Source organism: Electrophorus electricus, chromosome 2, assembly GCF_013358815.1.
Source record: "Electrophorus electricus isolate fEleEle1 chromosome 2, fEleEle1.pri, whole genome shotgun sequence".
Lineage (NCBI taxonomy): Eukaryota > Metazoa > Chordata > Actinopteri > Gymnotiformes > Gymnotidae > Electrophorus > Electrophorus electricus.
This window is the reverse complement of record NC_049536.1, coordinates 33,205,000-33,226,910: the sequence shown is the minus strand read 5'-3', so window position 1 is coordinate 33,226,910 and position 21,911 is coordinate 33,205,000. Positions and strand designations below refer to the sequence as shown.

At 43.2% G+C, this 21,911-nt stretch overlaps 1 protein-coding gene across 1 annotated transcript in view; it reads right to left on the bottom strand.

The window, feature by feature from the left end:
- pde11a (phosphodiesterase 11a) overlaps positions 1 to 21,911 on the bottom strand; it is a 39,363-nt gene that overhangs the window by 11,819 nt on the left and 5,633 nt on the right. The window contains exons 3-13 of the mRNA XM_027018029.2: positions 14,170 to 14,259; positions 13,283 to 13,423; positions 13,123 to 13,187; positions 10,673 to 10,805; positions 9,938 to 10,013; positions 7,603 to 7,670; positions 7,388 to 7,480; positions 3,972 to 4,022; positions 1,702 to 1,848; positions 1,027 to 1,134; positions 86 to 195 (exon numbers count right to left, since the gene is read on the bottom strand). Of these exons, the coding sequence (XP_026873830.2) occupies positions 86 to 195; positions 1,027 to 1,134; positions 1,702 to 1,848; positions 3,972 to 4,022; positions 7,388 to 7,480; positions 7,603 to 7,670; positions 9,938 to 10,013; positions 10,673 to 10,805; positions 13,123 to 13,187; positions 13,283 to 13,423; positions 14,170 to 14,259 (1,082 nt within the window). The remainder of the gene's footprint in view (positions 1 to 85; positions 196 to 1,026; positions 1,135 to 1,701; positions 1,849 to 3,971; positions 4,023 to 7,387; positions 7,481 to 7,602; positions 7,671 to 9,937; positions 10,014 to 10,672; positions 10,806 to 13,122; positions 13,188 to 13,282; positions 13,424 to 14,169; positions 14,260 to 21,911) is intronic.

The window sequence follows — 21,911 nt, the reverse complement described above, 5'->3', positions numbered from 1 at the left end:
AGGTGTTTCATTACGGTGTAACACATCAGTGCTCCATGTTGCGGACAAGGCATTACACTGTAACTGTAGCAGCTGTGTATCTCACTTGGCTTGGAAGGCATTGTTGGTTCCTCTGTGGTCCAGGTCATGGCAAACACAGCCCACCAGGAGCGCCAGCGTCTCCAGCTCCGTCAGCGTCTCTTGGAAGCCTGCCGTCTGGGATACACACATCGCATTGCAGTTCCACATAATAACTCATTCTCACATGCTCACACACACACGGTCACACACACCCACGCACACACACACACACGCATGCACACGCACAGAAACAAACAACACATTTATGTGGTCCAGTGGCCCAGGGCACAACAACATGGATCTTCCTCATCTGGGCAGAGGAATTGGTGCTAACGCCCCACAGTTCTACCCACACAAGTTTCACGTTGCAGAGCACTGGGAGCCTTCTCCACGTTCATTTACTGAGGGACTTCGTTGGGGTTGCGCACGCTATATTTCACTGCTGCGTTCATAACGCATCATGTGTTGCAGAATAAAAAAAAAACAAACAAAAAAACAATACAGCATTGAAAAAAATGCTCTAAGAACGAAACCAGCAGGTAAAAACGGACTGGTTCCAGATCCCATCCAGCATGGAGCAGAACATCCTGACTGATCAAAGAGAAAAAACTTTTTTTTTTGGAGTATGGTTATTGTGAGAAATGTAACTCGCATCAGGACGTCAGGAGCATCACATGTTTCCTACTGCATGCTTTCTTCCTGAAACCTATTCTGGGTTATGGCGTGGGTCACTGCAGACCCTGTACCTGACCTCTGGAGAGGAGAGCTGCTCTCTGAAAAACTCATCACTGTGTAAGTGGTGTCTAGAAATGCCAGCTCAGTGTGCACACCCATTCACACCCCCAAACATCCACACACCCACACACATATGCAGGGTTTCATATCCTTAGCCCAGAGTCCAAGGTAAAGTGCACATGATGTGTGTTTATATGTGTGTGTGTGAGAGAGAGAGAGAGAGAGACTCACAGTAAGCATCGAGAACATGCACTGGCAGACGTTAAACGCGTGTCTCCAGTTGTGGTACAGAACCATACGATAGTTCTTCCTAACGGTCAGCAGCCACCTACACAGAGTCTAGAGAAGGGTGAAGGTGGGACAGGAGGAGAAGGCCATGTGAGACAGTTTTCTCCCACAACATTTTTTGTCGATGGATTGAAGGGATGGATAGAGGTGTATACAGCTTGAGAGGTTTTCACCTTGGTGTTTTTCAGCTAGTGAGTAGCAGAAAGAAAAGGCTGAACAGCAGTCCAGGAAGGGGAATAAGAGCTGTGTGTGCATATTCTTTTCAAAGACTTTCAGGACAAAATTTCTGGAGTTGTCCTGTCCTGTTCCTATCTAAGTCTTTTCTCACATTGCAGTAAATTTATTTATGCATATATGTAAATTTATTTGTGCATATATGTATAATTTCCTTAATCTCCATGCAGAGTAAAATAAGCGGGAACATTTTTTTTTTTAAAAACAAAGTTATCTCTAAGATCCAAGGTTTCCTTTTTAAAAAGATTTCCATTTAGTTACTGATGTTATGGTTGGGATTGAGCTGGACGTCCGGATAATTTTAGTGTTACGCTATCATAATACAGAGGCTAATGGGAACGGCCTCCTGTAGAAGTAATACACAAGTGTGTCTGCGTGGGTCACCTCGTAATCTATCTTAAATTTCTGCACCATTCCGAGCTCCATAAACATGCGTAGGGCAGCAGTTATCATGGCGTCCACATCCAGAGAGAAGTCATCAAAGGACATCTTATCAATGCCCAGCTCACACACCAAAGGGATATTGGCAGCCTGAAAGAGAGGGAGACAGAATTTTAATTTGGCATTAAAATTTAGTTTGAGTAACGATTTTTAGCTGAAAGCAAGAACAATATGAAACAACCGAGAGTAGTCAATCACTCTCTTTCACACAAAACATAATCTCTGGCAAGAACCTTTGGAAAAAAACCTTTTCTTCAGCTTTTGACGACACCCAGCCGGAAACATCCGAATATCTTATGTGACTTCAAAACCAAGCTTTTGATTTGCCTCCTGAAAAGTATTCCCTAGAAAATGGCACTGTTTTTAAAAGCAAAACATGAGCTGCCTTGTATACAGCAGATGTAAAATCTGTTTAGAACAATAACAAAAGAAATATCACGTCAATAACAGAAAAGGCAGGACATGGTGGATATAACTTGAGTCAAACTGATTTGTGGGTGCAATTCAATAGAAAATGCGCCGATGCAAATCTCCTTATCTTAAATGGACTGTTTGTACAGAAGACACAGAGGGCGTTATAGCTCTCCTGGGCCAGACAAAGCAGAGAGTGAGTGAGGCACCACTGAAGAGAGACAGACATGCAGACACAGGCAGAGGTCAGGGGTCAGGGGTCGTGGAAGGGGGGGTCCTCAGAGGAACAGAGATGAGCTGCGCTACGTCCCTGTTCCTCCTTACTCTCTCTCTACTTCACACATTTTGTGAATGGAAGAACAACACACACTGAACCTCCTCACTGGCCACTCGCACCTCAGCGTGTCTCTGACTCCACAATGGCTGTTCCATCAATTAGCCTACAGCCCAACAGCACTGAGATAAACCACTAATGAGGAGGCTATAGATAGAGTTATAAAGCTAATACAGAGAGAGAGAGAGAGAGAGACACACAAAAAGGCTAATGAGAAAACACTGGCAAGGGAATTTGGTGTTGTTTTGATGACGTCATTGAAGATGCTAAATTTAGATAACCATTCATTCTACATCTAATTATAACAGTACAGACACTGGAAGTGGGAGGGCTCACAGCTAGTTCAACTTCAAAAAGACTTTTTAATATTTCTACTATACTGTATGTTCAAGACTATTACATATTAAACAAGGGCTGCACTTCACTTCAGGTATCTGAAGGCAAATCTTTCCTGTTCCATGTCATAAAGGACAGAGCAGTAGTCCAGGCCAGCCTAAACCCCGCTCTGCCAAAACACCGTCCGACCCTTTCAAAAGCTGCTTTTGTAAGAGCCCGTGGGAATGTCTCACTGAGACATGTGGGAATGTCATGCCTAGGCAGAGCCCTGGAATAAAGGTGATTACAAACTTTGTTTTACCCTGATACTAAATGTTCTAACATATATTGTGAGTTTTAAAAAATGCATCAAGGCTTTTAAGATGGGTAAGTTTCTCAATAATAAAGCTATTGGTGAGGTGGTACTATGGGATTATGAATGCATAAAGGATGGGAATACTATTTTAATAAAGTGTGAGTTCAAAATGAAGTAACTTGAGGGTGAGGGAGGGAACATGAGAATGAATATGAGAAAATAGAGAGATCAAGAAAATATGCTAAAATGTTAATTATTTGGAAAGTGCTAGTCTCTAGAACAGACAGAAAGTGATGCATGTTGCTGAAAAAAAAAGTTTTTTGTTTTTCACTTGTTTGTTTTTTGGTTTTTTTTGTGTTTACCAAAGCATTCCAGAGGAAATTGTCATGGAGAAATCTTATGATGGATGTGTTGTTTCCCATTGGAGAACTAACTGAAAATTCTACACTGACAGTATCAGTAATGCAAGAAAAATAATGAGATATTGACTATCTTAATCATTAATAAGTAGTATACAACAAAAACCACGTGAATGTATGTGTACTGGAATTGTTGGACTGCCTGTTTCCAGCTTTACATTATTAAAGTCAATCAGCTTCAAAGTAAAGGGAAGCCATTTTTGTTCATAATGGTTTATAATTTATCAGCAAATTTGGAGAGGAAAACATTTGCAACTGTATACCTTGTTTATTGATAAATGTGTTTCAACCATAATAATCATAGAGACTTCATCATTAATCTGTCTGTGAATGAACTGTCACTGGCACTGACGGCTCATTTATTCCGAATTTCCTGGAAAAATCTGGCTTGTCTCCGTCTGATCACATTATGCTTTACCTTAAACTTGTCCACCTCTGTCTTGGAGCAGGTGGCATGATATGACAGCACCTGCAGAGAGAGAGAGAGAGAGAGAGAGAGAGTGTCATGGTATTTCTACTCCAGTACCTGACTGTTTTTCAAATCAAAGTGCTTCCTGATTCCATTTGTGAGAAGAAACGTTTGTGAACTCTCTGAAATTGTCTTCATTTCTGTATGAATGGCTCCTAAAAGAAATCTTCATGACATTAAATAAAGAAATAATGACATTAAACTACATGCACGATGGAGATGGTTTAAAGAACAGAGATCAGTGAATGCGTGTGAACATCTATGACAATCACCTCCTGAACAGAAGGCAACTGGAGTGTCCCAAGCATTGTTGAGCTTCATTCTGACCTGCCTGACTACACACAGGTACTAAATGCCTTCTAACATAAACCAACTCCCGAGAGGTCTTTATTTTATTGTTGCCAGATATCAGTGCAGCCTCTAATACAAGTGGCACCGTGAAGAACACACTTGTTATTAGTGATGTCGGAGACTCTAAACAACCTCTAATCCTCCATCACTGCTCTCACCTGTGGAGGCCTCAAGGGTCTGTTTTTGGCCCTATTACATTTTCACTCTATTGTTCCTGTGGGGCTTTTGTGCATAATTTGAACTGTTTTTGAGTGTGATGAGAGGTGGCAGGAGACTGTGTATTTAGGGAAATCCAAGAATCCATAGTCATTATACCAATGGCCGTAATACCGACGGTCAGGCTAGAAACTAGGGCAAAGATAGCAAGAACAAACTAGGAAGAACAACAAAAGAAAACTCAAAAGACAGACAACACCACCAACCAGTAAAAAATAATAACCACAACTAACATAACATGGAGACAAGGAGAAGACATGTGACATGGCAGAGACAGGAAACAAAGACACACGGTGATGGCTTCATGGGAACCGTGAGCGCACGAGGGGGAAACTGTGGCTGATGTAGCCATTAACGACTGGACATCTTGCAAGTTCCTTGAGATGAATGAAAATAATCCAAAGTCCGTGCAGTTGGTCTTGCCTTTATATCTGGGGAATTACAGGAAGTTTAGTTCTTGGTCCTATGCCATTTAAGGTCAAAACGTTTTCTAGAAAATTTGATCCATATTTGAATTTCTTTATGTCCACCAAAAGCCTTGCTCAGGCGGCTTTCTCTGTATAAGAGTGCTAGACGAGTCATATTCTTTTAAGATTTTGAAATCATATATCCTTCTGTGTGTCCATGTCTGGACTACAGTAATGCACCTGAGTGTATTTCTGATTTGTGGTCCTGCTATAATAAACTGCGGCCTCCTAGATGTTCTAGCCAAGGACGGTTGGTTGGTTTTCAAGGGAAAGAGTTAAGACCCTTACAGAGGTGGTAATGGTTACCATAAATAAGAGTTTTTATATTTTTTTCCTTAAAAATCATATTAGATATAGATATAAAAAAATCTGTTTTTTTAATAACACTTCTCATTTTATTAGTATGAATTGCAGAAAGGTCAGCTGACATATTAGGAACCATTCATAATGAATTCCATCTATAATGAAATACATCCATAGTTTTCTCACCACTGGAGTATTACCCATATTACATTGCTTTTGTTAAAAGTGTCTGTGGATGCTGAAACACTACTTTAACAGAAGCTTTCACACAAATCATGTGCTTTCTGAAAACAACACATTTTATTCCAGTGATACTGGTGCTGTAAACATAAAGCATCATCTATTCTCAGAGCAAAGCCCACTCCATTACAGCACCTTGTTCTGCTGGCAAGTGTTCACACACACACACAGCATCAAAGTCCCTATCTTTGTGCACAGGACCAGATAATAAAGTGGCACACTCCGCTTGCTCTCTTCCTTATTGCTCACAGGATCAAGACATATTTGTGTGTGTGTGTGTGTGTGTGTGTGTGTGTGTGTGTGTAATAAACTCCAGTTCCTACTCTCTCACATCCTTATTTGATCAAGCTTGCTCATGTTTATTCAGTATTGCCAAGGGTTATATATCTCTATACTCATATAATCTATAGCACCTTCTACACACGTGCACACACACACACACACACACACACACACACACACACACACACACACACACACACACACACACACACACACACACACACACACACACACAATCTGAAGGGGAAAAAATGCTTTAACAATGCAGAACCAGTGCCGTTGTGTTCCTCTTTAAAGTATCTAATACTGTATATATATAACACCAAGGCAATAAACACTACATACACAGTTTATGTGTTATCCACACCATAATAGTTTATGGATGTAAGCAGAAAACCGTATATGAACACAGAGCACTGACCACCCCACAGGCTGGTCTGTGTTCAATAAATACATACAGACTAATGGGATCATCTTGCATTAACACACAGAAGGCCTCTATTGTATGGAAGGTTCTGTGCTTTTGTTACAATATACAGGCACTCTGCTCACTTGAAGCTTTAGTATAGATATGATGATTGCGTAGATAAGATGTAGATAACCAGTGTATTATAGTTTCAGAACTGAAAGAAAGGATACAGTACAGTCCATAGGAAGCTGGACAGTGACTCAGTTTGACTTGTTTTACCTCTTCTTTAGCACTGTTGCCTGAGTGATTATAGGGTTGAAGTTGAAAATGCTTTAATTGACTGCAATTCTAATTGCGAATCTGACTGCATAGACTTATAATAAAAATTAGACATTACTAGACATTATTTAATTTGAGATTATGTTAATTTAGCCAATTATTCTTTGTCCCCTAAAAAGGTTTGTGATTCCTATATGGTCTACCCAATATATTGAAGATGTAAATATTTTTAAAACTGACTTTCAACAGTTTAATCTTATGGTCACTTATGGTTTCATTTCAAATCCCACATGAAGAGCCAAAACAACAACAACAAACAAGCAAACAAACAAACAAACAAACATGCCACTGTCCAGTTGCTCACAGACTGAAACACAGACAGACAAAGGAGTGCAGGGAGTTACATTACTAGCCACAGACAGAGCAATACAGAATGACCTACGACTGCAGGATGAGGAGGTGAAGATCGAATGAGAGAACTACAAAAAGACAAACTGTGATGGCACAGACAGCATGCAGAATGCGCAAGAGGAAAGGGAGAGTTGGAGGAAACTGAAACGAGTGCAGAGACGGGAAAGGAGAGAGAGAACGAGAGAAGGATGGAGGCGAGAACAAACCAATGAAGGGGGAGCCAGGAGCAGAGAGGACGCTGCCCCCCAGAGTCTGCCATGAGTCATGGCTGCCATTCGCAACATCTCACCAATCAAGAGTACCCATTCTGCACACGCAAACATACACGCAAACATACACGCACATACGCACACGCGCATACGCACACGCGCACGCGTTTGCTTGTGAACTTTTCAGGAAAGACTTACATCCAGTGCAACAGACTGCTTGGCCCAAGATTTCTTCACCTGATCGTACATTATAGTGTTATTGATCCCAAGCCCACAAAATATCACAAACGCCTGTAACAGAAGGAGAGACGCACACTAAAACAGTGAACACTGAAAGAGTGAAAAGTTAATATATACTCACATATGCACAGCGTGAATCTGAAAAGCATCCCAACTGGATACATACGTCATACCTCAAACAGTCTCTGGTCTGCATCATCAAACGGTTTCCCGTCCAGTCTGTTCAGAACCTGAGCTACACCTGCAACACAGAGAATGTACAGCCCTATACTTACTGTCTCACACACAGAGCATGCAGCCTGTCTCTGACTTCCTGTCTCACACCTTCTTCATACTGTTGCCCATATAGAATGAGAAATGTATTGTTATTATTACGGTGTCGTTTGTAGTTTAAATAAGCCGACCAGTACATCTGTTTCAATAAAGGAGTCAAACCCCCCCCTTCTCTCTCTCCCTCTCCCTTTCTCAGAAGTATAATGCCGGGGGGCAATTAAAGCTGGTTTGAGCTTTTATCGACCACCCCCCACCCCCCATTCTCCCTCCCACACATCCCTTCATTATGTTTATTCATAAGTAGAGTGCAGAGCCGCTTGGGAGATTCAGTGCTACCTCTGCTCTTCGACAGGTACGTCTCCACCGCGGTAGAGACACTGGCTTGCAGCTACTTCTCTAGAGACACAGCCTCACAGTTACTACTTTAGAGAAGAAACATGCATAGATCTGCCACTCTGCCACTCTAGATCTACTACTCTAGACGCAGCCCTGCTGGAGATACTACACCGTACGAAAGCCTGTTCTAACTCTGCGGAGCTGTTGCTCTGGAAAAATATAACTGTGCTGCTACAGAGATACGGCCCCTACTGTACTGTATACTGGTCATTGGCTCGAACTTCCTGCAAAGTGGTATGCACAGAATTTAACAGGGAATTCCCAAAACATTGAAGTGCAGTACAAAGACATTTTAATTGCAATAATTAAAAAATAATAACAATAAATATCAAGGAAAGGATAAATGAATGAATCTGATACTCAACCTAAAGTTATTCTGAATGGAAAGAACAGACCTATATAGGTTAGTAGGTATAACAGTCCAATTAGAGAAGATTAAGAATTTATGAGGCCATAAATCAAGAAAGAAAATGAAACTGTGCAGTAATCAGGGGGGAAAGTTACAGCCCTAATTAGTGAACACAGTCCATCACTCAAATGTTGCTGAAACGTCTGGGAAAGCAAGAGATAAACACGTCTTTGTAGACAGAGAAATGAGAGAAAGGAATGTGCAGATACAGGAAGTGTGTGTGTGTGTGTGTGTATATATGTGTGTGTGTGTGTATATATATGTGTGTGTGTGTGTGTGTGTGTATATGTGTATGTGTGTGTGTGTGTGTGTGTGTGTGTGTGTGCATGCGCGCGTGCACGCATGTGTGTATACTGTCTACGTATTGTCTTCTGTCATGGTGGGTTTGTAGTATGGTTAGGAACAGAGCTGAGGAGGAAGAATCTCTGGTTGCTTTGTGTTTGTGACCTCTGAACTTCCAGAATGAGAGAGGTCAGGGTGCTCCTAACGACCCTCGCTTTTAAAGAGCTCGCAAAAGAAATGAGTCCAGCTGCTACTTAAGAAATTCATTTTTATAGAGGATGAGGGATTACGCTCACATAGACATATTCAGCCATTCTGTTATGGCCCAGATTCCGCTTAAGGCAAACCTAAGACTGACCAGGGCTTTGGCAAAACTCTGCCTCTTTGGCTGAATTTCCTCATTCCTTTAGGATTTGTGCAGTTTATTTATGTGGAGTCAGACTCTTCCCTACCCTTTGTTTAAGCAGAAATATTCTGAGGGTTTGTGTTAAACTTTCTGCAGTGGGGGGAGGGGGAGTGAACGAGAGAGAGAGAGATCATCCCTTTGAATGAACGCATCCTTGACTCTGTACTGCACCTCCACTTGCTGTTGTGCAGTTATGGCGTTCAGTCTGTTTCCTGATAGAGTCCACCCACACATAGATACCCCCACACATGCTGCACGACCTTCACAAGCACGCAGGCTCTCTGTCTCGCTCTTTTTCACACACAGACACACACGCACGCACTCATATACACACATACTACTGACACAAGAGCTCACATATATAGACAAAGTCTGTTGCCCTCACATATATTAGTCAAAAAAGCCACCCACACACATGCACGCAATCACACATACTAGGACTAAAGAGAAACTGCTGAGGGGATCTTGTTCTCAGATCTGAAAGGGGCTGAAATCAATTTCTCCTTTTACTTTCACTGTAATACACATACATACAAAGAGACACACACATGCAAACACATATAAGCACACGCACACACACGCACACACACACACACACGCACACACACGCGCGCGCTGCACAGGCACCATTTTAAAAAGCATGCTACGGAAAGTAAGAAATAGATACACTCCAAGGTTAGAAATGGTAGTTTCTGACAGTTCAACGCATAGGAGGGAAGTGGCTTTGTATTAGTGAACTCACCGATGATTTGATGGGTGCTGTTCCAGATGGGCACACACAACACTGAACGGATGTGGAAGCCAGAGAACTGGTCTGCCTAGAGCAAACAGAGGCAGAGAGGGAGTCTCACTCAGCACCACCTGACCCCCAGTATCCGCAGCTTGACCCACAGAAAGAGACGTGCGGCCTCCCTTCTGTAGGATGCGCGCGACACACAGCGCAGCACGTTTGCCAAAAAAAAAAAACCATACAGTGGCACGAGCATCGATACTTGAAATGGAAAAATGGAGAAAGAGTCTCAGCCAAAGACAAACTCCTTTAAATAAGTAAACCAGATGCCGGAGCACATGGCAGCGTCATGTGCGTATTTCCATAATTGTTATGGTAACATTTCTTAAGATGTGATATTTATAGCAGGAACCAAACTTTATGTCAGCTGCATCATTCAATTACTGAACCTTCTGAGATGAGGTGCTGAGGAACACCTACACTGGCTTATAGTAATTATAAAAAAAAATATTATAAAAATTATACTCCAAAGAGTATTCCAGCAGGATACTTGATTCCAACACCGATTTGATCCAGTGTGGTCACATATGAACTCTGCTGTGTTCAAGTCCTCTACGGTTGCTTTGCTTTTCTAAAGTGTCACGTTTATGTCTCCCGTAGCCTGTAAAAGAGACTGGCCTGTATAAGAGCTCATAATGAGAATGGACCTCCATGTGAGACGGTCTGCTCGGCGGGCGGGCGGCATACCTCGGCATCAAAGCGCGGGTCCTGGTAGGCGTCGCTGATGTTGACAGGCAGGCCTGTGGAGGCAACCAGCTCAGCTATGCTGTTGTTAATGAGCCAGTCGGAGTAGGAGGACTTCTCCATGCTGTCCTTGAAGCTGGAGCGGAACGGGAAAGCAGGCCGGTGAGAAATCGACAGTCGAACGTCAGTGGCAAGCAAGGGTGTAAGGGAGTTAGGAAGTGACGCGCTTGCGACGAAGATCTGCAGTACAGAGTTCACCAAAACACTGCCGAGGTGTTAAGGGTGTATTTTGGACACTACTTGGCATTAGTATTTTGTGCACGCGCTTCAAGTACACTTGGATGGGGAGAAATCTGACACGTGGGGTCTGTGTGTAGCTCAGCCAGGCCCTGGGCAGAGTTGTTGTTGATGGTGCACTTACCTCAACAATGCTTCATATCTAATGAACCTTACGTGCATTTTAATAAGACTCCCCCAAGCCTGCTGGAGTAATGAAACGCTCTGATTGGTTTATGTGCCATGGTGTAACAAAAAGGCAGGGGGCTACCATGCACCACCTCTCTCTCTCTCTCTCTCTCTCTCTCTCTCTCTCTCTCTCTCTCTCTCTCTCTCTCTCTCTCTCTCTCTCTCTCTCTCTTTCTGCATCATTCCCATCTCCCATGCATCTGCATCGCACCCTTGTGACTATGACACCATAATCGTCACTTTGGTTCAGTACCAGACTGAGATTTCAGTCCATAGCTAGAAATCCTGTCCTGTCTCTCTGGGGCCACATGTTCTATGTTCTTTCCTCCAGCTGTGTCTCTCTCTCTCTCTCTCTCTCTCTCACACACACACACACACACACACACACACACACACACACACACACACACACACCCTCCCCCCAATAATCACCACCCCCACCCTCTGAAGTATTCACTAAATTAAACACATAAGTTCTGACAGTCCTACAATGGAGTGGCTGTAAACTGTCAGATGCACACTCTGGAGTTTCTCCTCGAAGCAAAGCACACATATATTTTGCACTTTGAAGTTTTATGGGGTTTTTTATGTGTAATACACTGGACATTAAACTATTAATTTTACTTGTCTATGGCATAATGTGGTTTCTCCATGAAATCTAACAAAAGCAAAAAAACAAAACAAAACAAACAAACAAAAAAAAAAAACAACCCAAAAAACATGGCTTCAGACATAACTGGATCATTCAACCAAATACAGTTAAAACTGCGACACCCCAAAATATATGCTCAGTCCCAGCAACTGTAATTGGGATCTTAATCATGTGACTTTTTTCTTCACAACATTAAAATCTAAGGGATCTCTCCATATAGCCTTGTTTCCTCAGTAGTGTAAATGAGCTGAAAGAAAGTGTTTGCCACAGTAGGAACAGCCATCAGCGCGTGTGATTTGGCAGTGTGGCCCCAGCATTAGCCAGGTGTTTTGTAGTGCAAAGAGCGCATGAGGAATGGCGCATGGCTCCCCGGTGCCCTGCGCTAATGACTCATTTAGCGCCATCGCAGCCGCGACACAGCACAAGTTAGTCATTTCTACTGACGAAGGTGGCGTGTGTCCATACAAAACCATCAGCACCATCAGCGCCACTCTGCAAAGCTGCGGCGATGTGCTACTAACGCGCCAGACGTCCCCTGTTCTTGCTTTAGTGGCTAACAGTTAGTGCGCGTTTGCAGTAAGGCACCGGCGGCTGGGGGAGAGCTGAGCTAAGGAGTTTGGACGCTTGTTAAGTGCTGAATAGAGAGAGTGGTGCAGAGTCGAGGGCGTGAGCAGTAGCTGACACGGGGGAAACCCTGAGCTTGTGGTGCGCAACCGGTGGAGACTCATCAATCACACACGAAGCGCAGTCTCCAGCGACGCGCCCCGACGCAGTACAACACGCCGCTAAGCTGCTAATGACTTCGCTAAGAAATGTTTAACGGCCTCGTAATGTCTAGCTTTAAAAGTTTTATCGGCGGAGAGCGTGTACTAGTCAGCGGTGGACAAATTTGCACTTCGCAAAGCGGCCATGAACCCAGTCCCAGTTCAGCGCAATTCATCTGAATTCTGTTCTGTCATGCTTTGTTGACAAGACTATTTATTGTCAAAGCTGTTGCAGGACTCTCTCTCTCTCTCTCTCTGCTTTTTTTTTTCTTGGCTTTCTGCGGTCTGATTATTAAGAGTGCCCACTTACATAGTAACGTTAGCCATAAAGAACAGCACTAGCAACTATGGACCCCACCTGCTCATATAATGCCTTACATGATTTCTCTCATTAGCTTTGGCACATTACACTGGTGGTTCAGATGACTCCAGCTGAGCTGCTAACGGGGTTGGAGCGTGTGAGAGGATAAACTGGGGATGATGCGCTGGATGCTGCTTTGTTATGGGCTCAAAGCAAACGTACGGCTTTTTGTAGAGATACGGCAGTAAGCTGTGTGGCGTGCGTGTGTTACCTGTTCTCTGCGTCAGCGCTGCACTTTGGTGACAGCAGTTCAAAGGACTTGGTGAACTTCACTACCTGCCATAGGCAAAGGTTTCAGCATCTTTGAAAATCTAGCAGCTGATGTTATTAACAGACAGGAGAGAGGAGAGGTGAGTGGGGCGCAGGATTACCGGAGACTCGATGTCTTCCAGTAGCTGTACGGAGCAGCGTTCACACTTGAGCAGGGTTTGAGCTCGGTGCATGATCTTTCTCACAATCTTCTCCAGGTCGGTCTGTTCCTCAAACAAATCATTCACCACCTCCAGCAGAGCCTGGCACAAATGCAGTCACAGTTTTACTGACAACCTTTGTGCACTGAAGGACGTGTTCCTGTGTACAGATTTACTTCGAATCTGAAAACATGAGTTAGGACAGTGTATCTCAAACGGTTCATTGAGGACATTGCAGCATTATTCATAAGGCATTTGAGTTCATTTTTGATGTTGGTGTCCAGTTAAGCAAGTCAGTGATATTATTATTTAAAAAAAAAAAACAACTGTATTAAAACATGTAATAAAACGTAATTATGCAAAGCTGAAAATAAATTCTGAAACAAGTTCAAGGTGTACTTCCACAAAATCCTCTTAATTTCATCAGTCTGTTAAAAAACTACAGTGGTCATAAAACATCATCAATAGGTTTCAATTTTTTTGCGATCAACATGTAAAATGTCATTAGCTCTCCTAGGGACAGATTTATAGCCCTGTCCTCTTGCACACGTACACATAAATAAACACACAAGCACACACTAACCCCTAATCAAAAACAGCCTAAGCATTAGAAGAGCTGTAGATCAATACACACACACACACACACACACACACAGACCCCTGCTCTCAGCAGCTGGTGGAGAGCTACACAGGGATGGGATCCCCTCGCCACCCTTTGCGTTATCCCCACTCGTGCTTTCCACGTTTACAACGGTGCCCCATTTCACCGCTGCTCATCCGTTTCTGATCTGAGATCAGTGCCGGTGGCACGTCAGGTTAGCGGGTCGCGCTTCTCAGTGCTCTCTTACCCTGCTCCTGTCATACTCCTTCCTGGACTCAGCGAAGAGCTGAGCATTGCAGATGGCGATGCCACAGAAAGGCAGGTACATCTGCAGCACCTGAAGACAAAGAACATCAGCGTTAGCGTGGAGCCGACCCAGCCGGACAGACCCCGCCCCCCACGTGGACCACTAATATGCGCTACACGCAAGAAACACGCATCAAAAATGAACAACTGTGGTACGCGTTCACGTCACTTTTATTCGTTTTGTGCTTTTTATTTGTCCTATTGAGTAACCCGAATGTTTGTTCGGTGTGTGTATTTTGAATAATCAATCATACCTTGCCATGGAATAATCCCTTCAATGAAGTATCGATTGAACATTATGAAGCATGGCCTTTACCTTCGGCTGCCTGGGCTGGTTCATTAATACGACAAACATTTACCTTACCTCGCGTTTCTATTAGAACACCATGCCTTCAGCGCAGATCTGATGCTTTCACTGCTTCAGTCCATTTTTATGAAACATTTAAAAAGTCTATTTCAAAGTCTTTCCGTTGATAAGACTTTTTGGAGAAGGAAAAGCAGGCGAGAAAGAGTGAAGCATGAAAACAGAAAGAAATGTTGGGGCAGGTATCAGTGGGTGTGAGTGTTCGGGCAGACAAATATGGTAACTGACAGGTCATAGGAACTAGTACAAGGGGCCGTTTAGGGCGAAGTCAATGTTTCACTTGCACATACCTATGAAACACTTCCGCATACATATGAAACATTTTCCCATAAGTAGCCCACTACTTACATTTGTGTATGATAATTTACACTTGCATATACACGCACTTGCACATTCATTCACCGGTGCGTAAACATAGAGTTTCACTATAGAGTTTCACTATAGTGAAACTATATATTTACGCACCGGTGAATGAATGTGCAAGTGTTTCAAGGTATGTGCAAGCAGTGTGTGTGTGTTCAAGTGTCTAACTGATTTGGCCATAAACGGCCCCCAACTTTCTCTGTGAAAGGAGAGCTATATATATATAGGTCTCCTTTCTCTCTCTCACACACACACACTTACCCACATACATACTATGTAGTCTCCATTTAGCTTCTAAGTTCAGCTACTCTCATTCTCTCACTTAGCCTCTTTCTTAACAGCCCATTCACAAAGTGCGTCAGTAGTAAGTCCTCTAGTCTTTAGGTCATGCACACACACATACTCATGCACCAGTGCGTGCTTCACTAGGGAAAATGATAATTGCCTCTCATCATATATACTGTCAATGTGTGTGTGTGTGTGTGTGTGTGTGTGTGTGTGTGTGAGAGAGAGAGAGAGAGAGAGAGAGAGAGAGAGAGAGAGAGAGAGAGAGAGAGAGAGAGAAGGACAAGAAAGAACAACAACAAAAAAAGAATCTTAAATCTTGTGATTTAAAGGAGCTTATTGCCCTTTGTTGCCTTCAGCATCCAAAAATAACATGTTAATAATCAGAAAAACAGCCTATTTGAGCTAGAGAGGGCAGCACTCAAATGAGCCAACATTCAACATCAAATGAGCATTTGGGGAGAAAGATACTCTGGCTATGCGCTGCAGACGGGTGCAGAATGATCGAAAATGCTCCCAACTTGTTCAAATCTCATTGATAAACACCTCTGAAAGTCTTCTGAATGGTGGTAAATGTTAGAAAGCCTGTGTGAAACAACCCATTTGAGCTAGTGAGAGCAGCACTCAAACGTTGGCAGCGCAAAGCCAAAGTGTCTTTCACCCCAAACGCTGACAACTAAATAATACACGACACCTTACACGTTCTAAACACTGGACACATACATCAAAACAATGAAAAAGGAGGCATTTCTGCACACTGAATTGTATTTTGCATGAGGTTTGGATTTTAAAGCTAGCATCAATAAATAAACAAAGCTGGCACTGATAAATGAAAAAAAAAAATCTGAATTGAATGCTTGTTGTTTAAACCTATTTAGGAAGTCCAGCTTTACTCGACACAGCCAGTGAACACGCAGATTTGGCTTTGGTCAAGTGTGGAGTCATGGCTGGCCTCTTTCAGCTTTCCTGTGCTTGGGAACATTCTCCATTCAGTGTCTCACTGGGGAAAGACACTTAAAATAAGTGGTGCTGAAGTGTGGCAGCGTCTCCTGTTAACAGCCCTTGTTTAACCTTGTTTAACTTCACTACAGCTGCTCACGGCAGTCGGTGAATCTGAAAATTCTTTTCATTGACTGTTTATTTTTTGGTTTGTTTTTGGGTCATTCCCAGGTGCCCAGAATATACATATACAGAGACATATGTCTGGTGTAAGTGGACAGGATGGTAATGTTTTAAATCATTTGAAAGTCACTGGATCCGTAATGTTATGGATTCCGTTAGCATTCCCACTGGAAGGGCAGGGATCCCACAGAGCCAGGGTGGGATGTGCTCAGGATACCGCACTCCCCACCCTGCACCTTCAGGGGCTGGCAGGCCATACATGGTGCAATATGAGGCCCTTACCGTATCACATAGTAGTCGGGCGGCGCTTTGGGAGCGCCGCTATTCCGACACAGCCACTTCCATTATGTTCCCCGACCAGAGCAAGCTCAGGAAAGCTTTGTCCGTTTATGTACGTGGCTGCTCGCCAAGGATCTCGGCCTGGCCTAACCGGATTAACACCCTGGGCTGAGCCGGGAACAAGGCTGCGCGTTAGGGGAAGAGCCGTGTTGACACTGGGCTAAAGGATGGGTCAATACCACAACGAGGGGACCCTCTGCCAGGTGGGGGTGGGGGCTTCATTGACACATTCTCCCAGCATCATTTCCTGTCCTTTCAGCCCTGTGCTTAATGAAAAGTGAGAGCGGCTCACCGGCGTATTGTGTTCCGGCTCAGCCTGATATTCAGACGCGTGAGAGCAGTACACGGAACCCTCCTGCGTCAGACTGGAATGCTGATGTCTGATAAACAGGATGAACATTCTGAATATCTGAGTCCTGAGTGCTGTCAGATTAAGCCGCAGTGCAACTTAAAAATGATTTTCATTAGAAGTTCCCTATTGATAGTATAATTTAGTCCAGGCTCCACTTAATCAACGTCCAGAGAGCTGGCTCCCCATACCACACCTCAGACACAGAGCTGGCGACGCCTCTACCTCATTAGCTCGCTTGCTGGCGCTAAGGGCTTTTCACTGCTGAGGCCCCAACAACCCAAAATGACACCAACAAATAGCCACAAAATAGCATAAACAGCCTGGATATTCCCACTGTTCATATATGATGCATAGCCGCACAAAATATGAATCACGTGCAAATGCTATCAGATGAGAATCAGTGGCATAAGAAGAACAATACAAGCACCTTATGGTATATGCTTTCTTTAAGAACTGGCGATTTTTGCACCTGATTGACAGTATGTTTATCCAATCAGACTGAGGCCCCAGTGAGAACACTGTGCCATGCTCTGAACATAACAGCGAGGACAAAAAAAAGAGCTTTTTTGTGCCACCCTTGATGATTTTATGGTACTTTTATTAATCTATTTTAAAGTCAGAGGAAGAGAGAGTGAGAAGATCACATTTCTGTACTGCTGTCTTTCTTTGTTCGTAATAGGAGGAGCCCAGAGCTGCTGTTTGGCTGATGTTGGGGCCAAAGCAGAGTCTGGAGCTGGATATGGACCGATTGTCAGAGGCCAAAGGGGTGGCTCTCGCGGTCCTGCCTCAGGTGGAGGCGCTCCACCCACGCACCAGCACCACTTGAGACGCAGAGCAAACACACGAGCATAAACACGGTCGAGTCCCAGCCTACCATCCCACACCGCCCGGTCCGAGGCTCCTTCAGCGGCACTGACCACACTCCTCTTACCAACAAGCATGTCGGTCAAACTATGGCTATAACTAAATGTAGAAACGACTGAAAAAGAACGTTTTTTAGCACCATGACAGGATCGTGTGATTGTGTTCCAAGCTGCTTTGTACTGACCCATTCATCCCTAGTTTTGCCTCATTGTGAAACTCATAATATCAAAGAAAAACAACTTAGAGGTTACACCTGGATGCTGTGCTCATCGTTAGCTAAGGTGCACTGATTGGCACTAAATTACTCTAATTAGCTCTATAGGGCTCACTGTCAGACCACATCACCTCAACAGCTTCTCAACGCTCACCATTATGTCAACAAGACCGATACCAATCAAAGGAATACGCTAAACAGTGATGCACGGAGTGCTCTTGCTGGGGTCAGGGATGTCCCACTGAAAGAATAACGTGTGTGCATGTGTATTCAAAATACCAGTAGGACTATACATTGTGAACAAATTCTATACCTGAATCAATACCTTTGCATTTGTATTGATAATTCACCTTTCATTGCTAGTGACAGAGAAGCACACTAACAGCAGTACACTAATGTCTATCATTTGTTGTTCTTTTAAAAAAAAACTTTCAGTTAAATCATATAAATTTTAATACATAAACCTTACCTTATACACTACAGCTGTATACATTTCAAAAGTTTACAAAAAATGTTATGTTATGTTGAATGTCTGGTGTGCTATTCTGGGTTATTGTATCATATTGTGACACTTTGTAATACATACATGAAAAAAGCATCACCTTGCTCACTTACGTTTTGCACTAATAAGATCATATTATAAGTAAAACATAGTTAGTTCTAAGAGCAGAATATTAAAGGAATGCTTCTATGTTTCTGCCTTTAGGCTTCCATTACAAGTGGGTTTCGAATCAGTGGGGTTTTTCCATTGTTTCCCAAGTACAGGGAAACACTAAAATTATTGTCCAGGGTCTCATACTCTGCAGATGTGGTACATTAGATTAGAATAGATTATATTACATTATATTTAAAAACACTGGAGTGTTCATTTAAACCGTGGAGCTTTAAGACATTTAGTGGAAATAAAAGCTATTCGGGCAGAAACAGTGGAAGGCGCATCGCATGCTTCTCGGCCTGGAAAATGGGACTGGTTTTTTGCTTCAAAAAGTTCCATCAGTCTCTGACACCAGTTAGGCTCTATATTATGTAATTTACTGTACAGCACACCCTTAACTAGTGTGAAGGCCGTGTCTGCGGTCCCTTTGGCCTCCGTAGCCACCGAATGCCACAACCCTGCTGGGAGTGACACCGCGCATATCACACCGAGCGCGAGCCTCCCTCAGGGGTCTGCCATAATGCTGTAATTACCTTCAAAAGTTGCCCTTGTGCATCCAGCTCCTTGAATGTGCCTGATGTCCCTGCATCATTTCGTGAAATCTCCCTGTTTACCGCATATTTCCAGAAGTCATTTGGAGGTTATGTTTATAAGTGTGTCAAAATCAGTAGCTGAAAAATACTTTATTTGAGCTATTAACAGTGACGGATCATTTCTATTTGATTACAAAAGGTGAAGATGTATTAAGCATAACTGCGTCATGCAGATATTTGCATACCTGTACTCGTCCGCTGAACGAGGAACTGACCGAATAAGATCATGTTAGAATGCAATGATGGAACCTCTGCAGTGTCATTCACACCTGTCCTCGGATCCTGAAGAGAATGAATGCAGTACAATTCGGAGCAAAGTGGCGGAACCCAGGCTGAGGAAACGCACGCCGGGGCTTTGAGCGACCATAAACATGTCAAATGTACATCCTCGTCACTGAGCCCGGCCAGGCTCTCCCGCTGCTCCCACACTTTGATCTGCGTTAACTGCTTTCATATGTGCAATGCAGCTATCATTTAACCAGCGAGCGTGCACATTAAAGCATTATGTCAGCGTGCCCTGCTATATAAGCGTTACATCAGCATGCACCACAATATGAATAAAAGAGGACAGAACACTGTTCACATGTTTGAGTCATCCATGGGGTTGGGGATGCACAGTAGGTTAGGCGGTTCCATTGGTTAACACATAATAAGAAGTGACCTATCACTGCACAGGAACAAAGCTGAATACGGCCTGCCAGATTGAACAGTGATAGTTCAGAAGGCTTTAAATTGTCAATATGGAACAATGGGTACATTCTTTGGTTTAGTTTTCTCTCTTATTCACACTCTCTTTCTCAGGCTCTATTTATTCTTAACCCATCTCTCTCTCTCTCTCTCTCTCTCTCTCTCTCTCTCTCCCTCCCTCCCTCCCTCTCTCTGTGTATCTGCCTTTATATTTATTTATCTATGTATTAGTGGGAATTCCATTAATAATTCAGCCATGAGCCAGGTGAGTGTTAGCGTGATGTTAATGCACAGTGAAACACACATAAAGCACACAGACATTCAAGCAGCAACATCACAAAACTCCAGCTTCAACACACACACACACACACACACAGATATGGCCTGGATTATACTCTAGTGTATGGAGAAACTGTTTCTAAATTTTTTGAATTGTTTTTGTTCTATTCTTTAAGTGCTGGCTAAGGCAGAACTCACTGCACATATATTCAGGATGAAAGCTGAAAGTAGTTTATGATGACAGGTGAAGGTAGTTTATGATGATAGATGAAAGTAGTTGAATGATAGATGAACATAGTTTATGATGACATGTGAAGGTAGTTTTATGATATGTGAAAGTAGTTTATGATGACAGGTGAAGGTAGTTTTATGATATGTGAAGGTAGTTTTATGATGACAGGTGAAGGTAGTTTATGATATGTGAAGGTAGTTTATGATGACAGGTGAAGGTAGTTTATGATATGTGAAGGTAGTTTTATGATGACAGGTGAAGGTAGTTTATGATGACAGGTGAAGGTAGTTTATGATATGTGAAGGTAGTTTATGATAACAGGTGAAGGTAGTTTATAATATGTGAAGGTAGTTTATGATGACAGGTGAAGGTAGTTTAGGTAAATGTCTGCCTATTTATCCCTGTCTGCCTCATCTGTCCATCCATTCAACACTTAACTGAAACATTTACATGCAACTCCCTATAGGTGCATTCAAAGATTAAAATGTGTGTGTGTACCTGTGAGTATTTCCTAGCCCAGTGAGTAAACGCGCTTGTATGTGTATCTCTGTGTGTCATTGATGGTGTTAGTCTGTCACAGAGTGCTGGGGATTAAATGACCTACTGTGCCAAATAATACACATGCTCATTAAACTTTAGTAGGATCTGATCAGTGCCATGCCACACACACACACACACACACGCACACGCACACACCCTTGCATGCTTTTTAACTTACATTTTTCTGTTCTCTCTATAACATGCCTGATAGTAACCAGGCTTCTACACTGAAAGCCAGTATCAATGCCAAAAAGCCTGAAAGTTCCGGAGACCCTCACTATCTGACTTACTGAGGCTAGTCTATGTGGCCAGTCGATGTTAGCCAGTCCACTTACTCGCCCAGTGATATTTTCTAACTGATGGGCTAATGGCTTCTTTTGAGCTAAGAGCACTAATGGTCTTAGCACCCATTCCCAGCATATAGCATCAAAGCTTTGGGAGAAGCTGCTCCCGGACGAGGGCTCTTACCGCCCTGTGATCAGAGCTGTGCCGCATCCAGCCACAGCGACTGGGGTGAAACAGCACAGCAGGACCCAACTCAGGAAGCAAAGCCAACATTAGAATGTACCCTCGTGTAATGAAGACGAAGCCATTTTCCAGCTGCCGTGCCTGAGGTCTGGGCATTTGTGCTGCTGGTTAGCACACTAGCCTCCCAGTGCTGAGACCAAATCTCATTTAGAGTGAGGATGATTGTCCTCTAATACCCTGCCTTCCTAATCTCTTAAATCCAGAGATTAAATCCAGACTAATTTATTCTCACCACCATTCCCCCGTTGATCTTTCTGCTCACTCTG